The 12,353-nt window shown below is 44.6% G+C and overlaps 1 protein-coding gene across 1 annotated transcript; it reads left to right on the top strand.

The window, feature by feature from the left end:
- Positions 1-3,040: 3,040 nt before the first annotated feature.
- Positions 3,041-12,122, top strand: LOC121840099. Its single transcript, XM_042301889.1, has 8 exons — positions 3,041-3,446; positions 4,186-5,137; positions 5,354-5,489; positions 5,688-5,783; positions 8,148-8,249; positions 10,547-10,692; positions 10,890-10,912; positions 12,004-12,122. The coding sequence occupies exons 1-6, from the start codon at positions 3,176-3,178 to the stop codon at positions 10,583-10,585; spliced, it is 1,596 nt and encodes a 531-aa protein (XP_042157823.1). The 5' UTR covers positions 3,041-3,175; the 3' UTR covers positions 10,586-10,692; positions 10,890-10,912; positions 12,004-12,122.
- Positions 12,123-12,353: the final 231 nt, after the last annotated feature.

Below are 12,353 nucleotides of genomic sequence, written 5' to 3'. Positions count from 1 at the left end.
CAACTAAGGAGTGGCTCCGTAAGAAGCATCTCAAGGTCCTGGAGTGGCCTAGCCAGTCTCCAGATCTGAACCCAATAGAAAATCTTTGGAGGGAGCTGAAATTCTGTGTTGCCCAGCGACAGCCCCGAAACCTGAAGGCTCTGGAGAAGGTCTGTATGGAGGAGTGGGCCAAAATCCCTGCTGCAGTGTGTGCAAACCTGGTCAAGAACTACAGGAAACGTATGATCTCTGTAATTGCAAACAAAGGCTTCTGTACCAAATATTAAGTCTGCTTTTCTGATGTATCAAATACTTATGTCATGCAATAAAATGCAAATTAATTACTTAAATTATACAATGTGATTTTCTGGATTTTTGTTTTAGATTCCGTTTCTCACAGTTGAAGTGTACTTATGATAAAAATTAGACCTCTACATTTTCTTTTACACTAGAAGCTGTCAATCTCTATTTAAATATTTCTGTAAAGCCAATATTGAAAGACATTTCAATCTGCGTGATGTTTTGTTGTCTCTACCTTCTTGTCCTTTGTGCTGTTGTCATTTGCCCAATGTTGGCACCCTGTTTTGTGCTGCTACCATGTTGTGCTGCTGCAATGTTGTGCTGCTGCCATGTTGTGCTGCTACCATGCTGTGTTGTCATGTTGTCATGTGTTTCTGTCATGCTATGTTGTTGTCTTAGGTCTCTCTTTATGTAGTGTTGTGGTGTCTCGTCATGATGTGTGTTTTGTCCTATATTTATCCCAGGCCTCCGTCCCCGCAGGAGGCCTTTTAACCTTTTGGTGGGCCGTCATTTTAAATAAGAATTTGTTCTTAACCAACTTGCCTAGTTAAACAGAGAGGAATTGGAAGAGGTCCATTCCAGAGGCTCATCAACTTTTTATCATGTAGAAAGAGTTACTCCTTTGCTTACGGCCATACTAGCCTGAAACCGCCCGACCTCGGCTGCTAAGCAGGATGTCACGTGTCCTACTTTTATATATCAGTACGGTCAGAAATGCCTAAGCACGAGTTGTTTTTTTCCCCCTAGAACCACACAAACCACAGCTGATTCAAATAATAAGAGCTTGATGATGAATTGATTATTTTAAGTCAGCTGTGTAGCGCTGGGGGCAATAAAACCTCAACGTTCACCCCTTGGGATCCTCAGGACCCAGTTTGGAAAAAGGCCGCTATTGGACACACTTCAAAACACGGCCTGCTATAGGACATACACCTCAAAAAGTGGCCTGCTATAGGACAGACACTTCAAAAAGTGGCCTGCTATAGGACAGACACTTCAAAAAGTGGCCTGCTATAGGACAGACACTTCAAAAAGTGGCCTGCTATAGGACAGACACTTCAAAAAGTGGCCTGCTATAGGACAGACACTTCAAAAAGTGGCCTGCTATAGGACAGACACTTCAAAAAGTGGCCTGCTATCGGACAGACACTTCAAAAAGTGGCCTGCTATAGGACAGACACTTCAAAAAGTGGCCTGCTATAGGACAGACACTTCAAAAAGTGGCCTGCTATAGGACAGACACTTCAAAAAGTGGCCTGCTATAGGACAGACACTTCAAAAAGTGGCCTGCTATAGGACAGACACTTCAAAAAGTGGCCTGCTATAGGACAGACACTTCAAAAAAAAGTGGCCTGCTATAGGACAGACACTTCAAAAAGTGGCCTGCTATAGGACAGACACTTCAAAAAGTGGCCTGCTATAGGACAGACACTTCAAAAAAGTGGCCTGCTATAGGACAGACACTTCAAAAAGTGGCCTGCTATAGGACAGACACTTCAAAAAGTGGCCTGCTATAGGACAGACACTTCAAAAAGTGGCCTGCTATAGGACAGACACTTCAAAAAGTGGCCTGCTATAGGACAGACACTTCAAAAAGTGGCCTGCTATAGGACAGACACTTCAAAAAGTGGCCTGCTATAGGACAGACACTTCAAAAAGTGGCCTGCTATAGGACAGACACTTCAAAAAGTGGCCTGCTATAGGACAGACACTTCAAAAAGTGGCCTGCTATAGGACAGACACTTCAAAAAGTGGCCTGCTATAGGACAGACACTTCAAAAAGTGGCCTGCTATAGGACAGACACTTCAAAAAGTGGCCTGCTATAGGACAGACACTTCAAAAAGTGGCCTGCTATAGGACAGACACTTCAAAAAGTGGCCTGCTATAGGACAGACACTTCAAAAAGTGGCCTGCTATAGGACAGACACTTCAAAAAGTGGCCTGCTATAGGACAGACACTTCAAAAAGTGGCCTGCTATAGGACAGACACTTCAAAAAGTGGCCTGCTATAGGACAGACACTTCAAAAAGTGGCCTGCTATAGGACAGACACTTCAAAAAGTGGCCTGCTATAGGACAGACACTTCAAAAAGTGGCCTGCTATAGGACAGACACTTCAAAAAGCGGCCTGCTATAGGACAGACACTTCAAAAAGTGGCCTGCTATTGGACAGACACTTCAAAACACAGCCTGCTATAGGACAGACACTTCAAAAAGTGGCCTGCTATAGGACAGACACTTCAAAACACAGCCTGCTATAGGACAGACACTTCAAAAAGTGGCCTGCTATAGGACAGACACTTCAAAACGCGACCTATCTGTTTCTAAACGCACTACTTCACGTCTGAGCTCCAAAAGCCCAGGCCACTTTGGAGAATTTAAACTATGAATGAAACACAGAACACGTATTGGAATTGTTTAGTAAACCAGATGAAGAAATAATTGAAAGGTTAGAGTAGACCTATGTTCAGAGACTAACTTCCACAATCTATGTTTACAAGCCATTCAAAATGTATTTCATGTGACGTTAAAATGGTGAGAGGCCAGTACGCTTTTAACCCCTTGGGTACCTTACAATCACAGCAATCCTGAAACTGCCGGGTAGGGCAACAGGTACGCATGCTTTTTCCTCGCGTGTATGTTTTCTTCAAATGATGACACTCGTGCAGACCTCTGCGTAGTTTGATCTGTCGACCTAACGAGCTACATGTATTTGGGTCAGAGAAGACATTGTTTTCCTGTACCTTTAAGAGTGGGGCGCAGTGTGCAGGACTACACTGGGGACGTAAATTCAAACACTTGGCTCCTCCTAATTTTACGGTTTCGTTTCCTGGAGGTCGAGCCTGTCGTGTTGTTGACAAAAACACGTAACAAATATCGTTTTTTACTGGGCAAAATGGGTCAGTCGTTGCCGACCCCGGACTGCGAGCCCTCGGTGTGTCCTTTGTGCCACGGTTTCTGTCGGAATCCGACCGCGCTGAGATGCAAACATATTTTCTGCTACTGCTGTATACAGGAGTTATGGAGTGGTTCGCCCACCGGTCCATACTACTGCCCCGAGTGCAAGGAGGAGTACAAGACATTACCGGTGGGGTTCAAGAGAGACACTACCGCAAGTCCGTGGCGACATGAAGCGCCTGCACGTACACGCACCACCGCAGCCACAGGTAACTTCCCGAATTCACCAGACACTTCTGCCCATGCGCAATTAGGCTGGGGACAACGATACAGGGGTTTATTCATTACGCCGATTCTGTTACAAAACGTTTTGCAACACAAACCGTTTATTTCAAACGGAAAACCTTTTGCAACGAAAACGAGAATTTAATATTGGACCAATTCTGATAGGTCCCTCCACGCTTCATTCCGTTTGCTCTGTTTGGTTCATAAACGGTAAACGGTTTCCCGTTCCAATAAATACACCCCAGGTTCGCTGACTAGTCATGGGAACGAACATTTCCAAAGGTAGGCCACTGCTGGGGAAGATGTACCTGTGTAATGGTACTTGGCCTACAGTTTAAAACAATAACACATTGTTTAATATGGTGATGATGACTTGGCTATGATAGAAACATTAACAACAATATTACGCTATATTGACTGACGCACACGAGTAACGACACAGGTCAAAGTCTACTGAAGTCCATTGACTTGCCTTAAAATCAATCGACCTTATTCTATCTTAAAATAATATGATATTTATGATATTTCCCATCATTTTTTAACTCTGCATCATTGGGAAGGGCTTGTAAAGCAAGCATTTCGCTTAAAGTCTACACCTGTTGTATTCTGTGCTGTGACAAATACGATTTGATTTAGCTAGGTTTGTGTCCTTTTGATGTAACCTAAGTAGGCCTAATCACTACTAATTTATTTGTGTTATGTATGTTGTGTTGGGTATACAAGGCAGAGCCAATGAAGAGGATGTCATTGAGATCAATTCGGCGGGCTGGACCCTTGGGAAGAGAGCCTCCATCTCTCAATCCAAGCGTCTGTTAGGGAAGAGACCAGCCAGTTCTCCTGTCCCAGGAGGCCATCTTCACGACAACAAGAGACAAGCCACTGGCAGCTCCTCTTCCTCCCACTCCAGTGGACAGTCTGGTGACCGTAAGAGACCCGCCACTTCCTCTTCCTCAGCCAATCAGAACACGTCGTCTGACGTCGAGTTGTCCAGTGAGGAGGAGGTGCCAGCAGCACCATTCTCCTTAGCAACCAAACCGTCTAGTACTGCGTCCGTCGCCGTCAGAGGTCCGGACCTGACACGTGATAGGTCTAGGTCCCCTAGGAGAGACCCACCCATTGAGCTGGACCAACCCCCTGCTGCAACAGAACCTCTTACAAGAGAACCCCTGAATGACCCTAGAAAATCACCTGATGCAGCAGCAGGTCACATGACCAACACATCGCCAAGAAGAATCACCACCGTTGAACTGGACCCACCTCCACCCCCTGCAAGAGATCCGTACACACCCGCCAAGAATCCTGCTGAAACGACCCAAACAAGCCATTTACGTTTAGCCACCCCTACGAAGGAGAAGCCTGTTGAAGCTGAGCGGGAGCCTCTTCCAGAGATCTCCAACAGATCTGGTCCAATCGGCACCTCCACCTCTCCTACCCGTGCTGCCAACAACCTGTCCCCTGGACGTACCAACCTGTCCCCCAGCCTGGCTCGTCAAACCTCTAGGGAGACCTTCCTACCCTGCCACTATTGCCCCAGCCAGGGCTCTCTCCCTGCGGTGAAGACCTGCCTAGTGTGTGGAGCCTCCATGTGCTCCGACCACCTCCGGCCTCACCTGGAGTCCCCTGTCTTCCAGAGCCACACCCTGGTACCCCCTGTGGAGGACACCTCACCCTGGAGGTAAGGTTTCACTCTTATTTAGGGAGAATCTCAATTGTATTTCCTTTTCTGAGCTGCACAAAGTGAAATTCCTAACAACTTTGCAGTAACGTCTTGAATTCTTGTAAATACTTTTGTTTCAACATTTCATTTAAAGTTGACGATTGTTTTATTTAATTTATGACAAATCATTAAACAACTGGCAGCAAGCTGTAGTATAACTTACATTGTCATCAGGTGCCCGGAACACCAGGAGATGAACCGAATCTACTGCCGTCAGTGTAGTGTGTGTGTCTGTACCGTGTGTACCGTGATCGGATCGCACCGGGACCACGCTTGCGTCAGCATCAGAGAGGCTGAGAGGGAGCTGAGGGTGAGAAACGGAGGAGTATTTACCAAACACATACCTGATCACATCCCAGTTGTATGAGCCGTAGTATTACTGTTGTCTAAGTATCGTTAGTGGTGAATAAACATATCACACGTGTTATAGTATAAATGCGTGTTTCAGAGAGCTAAAGCATGTTTTCTATTGACGGCAGGATGACGTCACTGTGTTTTTGTCTTGCAGGGGAACCTGAAACAGGAGATGAAGAAGATGCAGGGAACGGAACAGTCTTTAATCAGCAGAGTGACTGAGATGACAGAGAAGAAACAGAGATTCCAGGTAAGAACAGGACCTCAGTTGGACCAGGTATTTTTTTTTTTAGGTCTGACCTGACGCAAAAGCCTAATAATGTACACACCCTGTATCCCTCTAAATCAAATGTTACAGTTCACCATACAGTGAAATGCTGAATACAACAGGTGTAGTAGACCTTACAGTGAAATGCTGAATACAACAGGTGTAGTAGACCTTACAGTGAAATGCTGAATACAACAGGTGTAGTAGACCTTACAGTGAAATGCTGAATACAACAGGTGTAGTAGACCTTACAGTGAAATGCTGAATACAACATGTGTAGTAGACCTTACAGTGAAATGCTGAATACAACAGGTGTAGTAGACCTTACAGTGAAATGCTGAATACAACAGGTGTAGTAGACCTCACAGTGAAATGCTGAATACAACAGGTGTAGTAGACCTTACAGTGAAATGCTGAATACAACAGGTGTAGTAGACCTTACAGTGAAATGCTGAATACAACAGGTGTAGTAGACCTTACAGTGAAATGCTGAATACAACAGGTGTAGTAGACCTTACAGTGAAATGCTGAATACAACAGGTGTAGTAGACCTCACAGTGAAATGCTGAATACAACAGGTGTAGTAGACCTTACAGTGAAATGCTGAATACAACAGGTGTAGTAGACCTTACAGTGAAATGCTGAATACAACAGGTGTAGTAGACCTTTCCAGTGAAATGCTGAATACAACAGGTGTAGTAGACCTTACAGTGAAATGCTGAATACAACAGGTGTAGTAGACCTTACAGTGAAATGCTGAATACAACAGGTGTAGTAGACCTTACAGTGAAATGCTGAATACAACAGGTGTAGTAGACCTTACAGTGAAATGCTGAATACAACAGGTGTAGTATACCTTACAGTGAAATGCTGAATACAACAGGTGTAGTAGACCTTACAGTGAAATGCTGAATACAACAGGTGTAGTAGACCTTACAGTGAAATGCTGAATACAACAGGTGTAGTAGACCTTACAGTGAAATGCTGAATACAACAGGTGTAGTAGACCTCACAGTGAAATGCTGAATACAACAGGTGTAGTAGACCTTACAGTGAAATGCTGAATACAACAGGTGTAGGTAGACCTTACAGTGAAATGCTGAATACAACAGGTGTAGTAGACCTTACAGTGAAATGCTGAATACAACAGGTGTAGTAGACCTTACAGTGAAATGCTGAATACAACAGGTGTAGTAGACCTCACAGTGAAATGCTGAATACAACAGGTGTAGTAGACCTTAGTGAAATGCTGAATACAACAGGTGTAGTAGACCTCACAGTGAAATGCTGAATACAACAGGTGTAGTAGACTTCACAGTGAAATGCTGAATACAACAGGTGTAGTAGACCTCACAGTGAAATGCTGAAATACAACAGGTGTAGTAGACCTTACAGTGAAATGCTGAATACAACAGGTGTAGTAGACCTTACAGTGAAATGCTGAATACAACAGGTGTAGTAGACCTTACAGTGAACTGCTGAATACAACAGGTGTAGTAGACCTTACAGTGAAATGCTGAATACAACAGGTGTAGTAGACCTTACAGTGAAATGCTGAATACAACAGGTGTAGTAGACCTTAGTGAAATGCTGAATACAACAGGTGTAGTAGACCTCACAGTGAAATGCTGAATACAACAGGTGTAGTAGACTTCACAGTGAAATGCTGAATACAACAGGTGTAGTAGACCTTACAGTGAAATGATGAATACAACAGGTGTAGTAGACCTCACAGTGAAATGCTGAAATACAACAGGTGTAGTAGACCTTACAGTGAAATGCTGAATACAACAGGTGTAGTAGACCTTACAGTGAAATGCTGAATACAACAGGTGTAGTAGACCTTAGGCTATATACAGGGTATTACAGTACAGAGTCAATGTGGAGGCTATATACAGGGGGTACCGGTACAGAGTCAATGTGAAGGTTATATACAGGGGGTACCGGTACCAGGTCAATGTGAAGGTTATATACAGGGGGTACTGGAACAGAGTCAATGTGGAGGCTATATACAGGGGGGTACCGGTACAGAGTCAATGTGGAGGCTATATACAGGGGTACTGGAACAGAGTCAATGTGCAGGGGCACCAGTGTCGAGGTAATTGAGGTAATATGTACATGTAGGTAGAGTTAAAGTGACTGTGCATAGATAATAACAGAGTAGCAGCAGCGTAGAAGAGGGGGTGGGGGTCCATGACCAGGGTCCATGATGCTCCATGACCAGGGTCCATGATGCTCCATGCATTAGACGCACTACTACACTGGATGTGTCTGTACGTTAGGCGTTTGGATACAACTATGTCTACATACTGTCACTATGTCAACCCTGACTCCTCCTCTCCCCAGGTGTTGCTAGGTGACGCGCGTGCGGGTGTGCAGCAGCAGTACGAGACCATGCGTGAGGCCCTGCAGCAGGAGGAGGACACGGCCCTGCTGTGTGTGACTCGGGTAAATAAGGAAGAGAACCCAGGCTCAACTCTAGCCTAAAAAACAAACAATGAATCTGGGCTTGGAAGTCAACCGAGGTGGCTGTAAACCTGCAAATGCATGTATTCTAGTAGGATAATGGTGGCTTAAAGCTGAAAATAAGAGAAACAAAGCCTTAATTGTGACTGCAATTAAAGGGGGGGAGAAACAGTTCAAGGCTAGAACAAAATCATGGGCTATACTTTAAGTAGGAACACCGTTGTCGCGCAGCCTGGCTCAATATAAGTAGGCTTTGATTGAAGCTTAGCGTTACATTCAAATCTCCCTACCATCACATCACAGCCAATATGACACCAATGTCCGTGACAACTGGAATTCGTCCTGATTGGAGGTACACAACACACTCCCTGCCTCTCGTCATGAGGTGGAAGTGACAGTCCGGGTGTTACCTAGAACCACATACTGGATTTTTAACAAGGTCGTTAGCATTAGGCAACAAAGACAATGTCTTGCCCTGACCTAGCTCAATATCTAGGTGTCCATGAAGTGACCATCGACTTGCCACCTTTCGTACTGAATAAGTTTGTAGGGGGCAACAGTTTGATTAAATATATAATTTATCGCTCTCATGTGCTCATTTCTGTCCATGAAGAACCGAAGATGTGCTACCTATTTGTAGCATTTCTGACATTTCTAACATGTTTATTTGTTTTAAATCCAAAGCTCAGTTCTAACACCGGGTCTCAACTCAGTTGCTTGGCAACAACACAATTAATACTAAATGACAAAAGCCTGCTCGTCGAACATCTCATTCCACAATCATGGGCATTAATATTGAGTTGTTGCCCCCCTTTGCTGCTATAACAGCCTCCACTCTTCTGGGAAAGCTTTCCATTAGATGTTGGACCATTGCTGCGGGGACTGATGTTGGGTGATTAGGCCTGGCTCGCAGTCGGCGTTCCAATTAATCCCAAAGTTGTTCGTTGAGGTCAGGGCTTTGTGCAGGCCAGTCAAGTTCTTCCACGCCGAACTCGACAAACCATTTCTATATAGACTTGTCATGATGAAACAGGAGAGGGCCTTCCCCAAACTCCCCAAAATGGCTAGCTAAACATGACATGTAAACAGATAAACAGAGCCTCTGTTGTACACTGACTGCAGCTTGGTAGCATCAGAAAAACTCCACGGTTTCTAACATCCATAATAAATTCCAGTACGCTGCTTCTCCTGTCTTCTTGCCATTTTAATTCCGAATGTGTGCTGATTTAACAGTGCCAAACTAACAAAGACCTGGTATTGCAGTACCTCCAGGAACGGTGCACCCCTGCCGTTGTAAATATAACTTATATTATTTTACTTTCACTTTAATCTGAATGTGTGCTGATTTAACAGTGCCAAACGAAACAACTCTGCCAGGTGTTGGATATTTGTCAACAACTCTGCTATGCAAGGCCATTCCAGTGGCGCAGCTCAGGCTTTTCATGTGGAAATCTTGTATAATGCACACATTTAACAGAGAATCTACTTCCAGTGTACAAACCATGACAATTAAAAAATAAATAATAATAAATAAATGTAAAAAATTAAGTGAGAAGTAAGCATTAGTCTGAAGAAAGGAAATTCCCATGAGCACCACAATGCCTACTCCACCCATGCTCTACCAAGGTTTTACAGCACCACGATGCCTACTCCACCCATGCTCTACCAAGGTTTTACAGCACCACGATGCCTACTCCACCCATGCTCTACCAAGGTTTTACAGCACCACGATGCCTACTCCACCCATGCTCTACCAAGGTTTTACAGCACCACAATGCCTACTCCACCCATGCTCTACCAAGGTTTCACAGCACCACAATGCCTACTCCACCCATGCTCTACCAAGGTTTAACAGCACCACAATGCCTACTCCACCCATGCTCTACCAAGGTTTACCAGCACCACAATGCCTACTCTACCCATGCTCTACCAAGGTTTTACAGCACCACAATGCCTCCTCCACCCATGCTCTACCAAGGTTTTACAGCACCACAATGCCTACTCCACCCATGCTCTACCAAGGTTTCACAGCACCACGATGCCTATTCCACCCATGCTCTACTAACGTTTTCCAGCACAGCTTTGACCTGCTACAGTAGCTATGTTGGTCTATTGTAATTTAAACAATGTGTATGCAGGTTGCTTAGGATTCAAAACCTGTGAATTTCCTTTTATTTTTCAACCTCAGACCAATGCCTACTTCTCACTTAAAACGTAGTTAAAATTTTTTTTTTTAAAGTGCATTAGTGTGAGTTTTTATTATGTGTGTGTGTACCCAGGAGGAGAGCAGGGCGGTGGGGGACTGGAGGAACAGCTGACACAGCTACAGGAAACCCTCTCCTCCCTCCAACGGGGTCTTCATACTCTGGAAGGGCTGGCTGACACCCGGGGCGCCGCACGCGTACAGGAACAGTCCTTCATCATGGTACTTCCTCAATCCTCTTACTTCCTGTAGGAACATAGGGCACATACTAAAGGGTACTACTACAAGGAAAGTGTTTGTGTGCATACCGCACCTTGCCCTGACCTAAATACACATGGAACATTGGCTTTTCTCTTGTTTTCGTGACGATGGTCACCGGGAACACACGTTTTCTTATATTTTTGTTTTGTTCTTGACAGGAGTACAGTAAGATAACCAAAAGGTAAGCAACTATTATACATGACGATAGGCTAATTCTCATATAGTTTCTAAGAAAGAAACAAAGTTTAGAAAAGTGAAATAGCTAGAAAAGTTAAGTCCTACCAAGTCAGAACTGAGTCAGTATGTTAAGTAGAAAACCTTGTCTAAGCTCTTTTATATAAGTATAGAATCATTTTATAAATTACTTAGACCACTATTCCCAAACAGATTTATTACCTTGGTGAAAATATGTATACTACGTTTTTCTGTAGATCAGCCCGCATTTCCTGTTGTAGCATTGTGATGCTGTAGTTAGCATTGTGGCGTGTACGGATGCTGTAGCTAGCATTGTGACGTGTACAGATGCTGTAGCTAGCATTGTGACGTGTACGGATGCTGTAGCTAGCATTGTGACGTGTACGGATTCTGTAGCTAGCATTGTGACGTGTATGGATTCTGTAGCTAGCATTGTGACGTGTACGGATTCTGTAGCTAGCATTGTGACGTGTACGGATGCTGTAGCTAGCATTGTGGCGTGTACGGATGCTGTAGCTAGCATTGTGAAGTGTACGGATGCTGTAGCTAGCATTGTGAAGTGTACGGATGCTGTAGCTAGCATTGTGACGTGTACGGATTCTGTAGCTAGCATTGTGACGTGTACGGATTCTGTAGCTAGCATTGTGACGTGTACTGATGCTGTAGCTAGCATTGTGACGTGTACTGATGCTGTAGCTAGCATTGTGACGTGTACTGATGCTGTAGCTAGCATTGTGACGTGTACTGATGCTGTAGCTAGCATTGTGACGTGTACGGATGCTGTAGCTAGCATTGTGACGTGTACGGATGCTGTAGCTAGCATTGTGACGTGTACGGATGCTGTAGCTAGCATTGTGACGTGTACGGACGCTGTAGCTAGCATTGTGACGTGTACTGATGCTGTAGCTAGCATTGTGACGTGTACGGACGCTGTAGCTAGCATTGTGAAGTGTACGGACGCTGTAGCTAGTTTCCGGTATATTTACAGAATAAAAATAGTTGTATAACAGTTTCTTAGTTATAGTAGTACAGCCAGTATTGAGAGTAAACCTCATATCCTGTCTCCTCTCCCTGCAGTGTGTCTGAGAGCTGTTCTGTGGAGGAGCTGGAGGTTCCACAGGAGGTGGACAGGGCCAGGCTGAGATGCCTACAGCAGTGGACTGAGAGGCGGCTGGTCTCAGTGGTCATCTCCCTGCCTGACCGGGACCCCTTCAGGCTGCTCTGTAAGGGACACCCCCCGCCCCCTGCATCTCATACAGTACCTACACCAAGGGTTCCCAAACTTTTTTGTCCTGCGGCCCATAAAATATGCGACCCCAACTTGTGACGTAATCAACGGCAAATGTTTACTTAAAAAAATATTTAAAAATCGGGCTATGACCATCTGTTACAAATCAGTCTGACAGAACATGACAGTATTTAAATCG

The sequence above is a fragment of the Oncorhynchus tshawytscha genome, linkage group LG19 (assembly GCF_018296145.1).
Source record: "Oncorhynchus tshawytscha isolate Ot180627B linkage group LG19, Otsh_v2.0, whole genome shotgun sequence".
NCBI classification, from domain to species: domain Eukaryota; kingdom Metazoa; phylum Chordata; class Actinopteri; order Salmoniformes; family Salmonidae; genus Oncorhynchus; species Oncorhynchus tshawytscha.
This window is presented reverse-complemented; position numbering and strand designations above follow the sequence as displayed.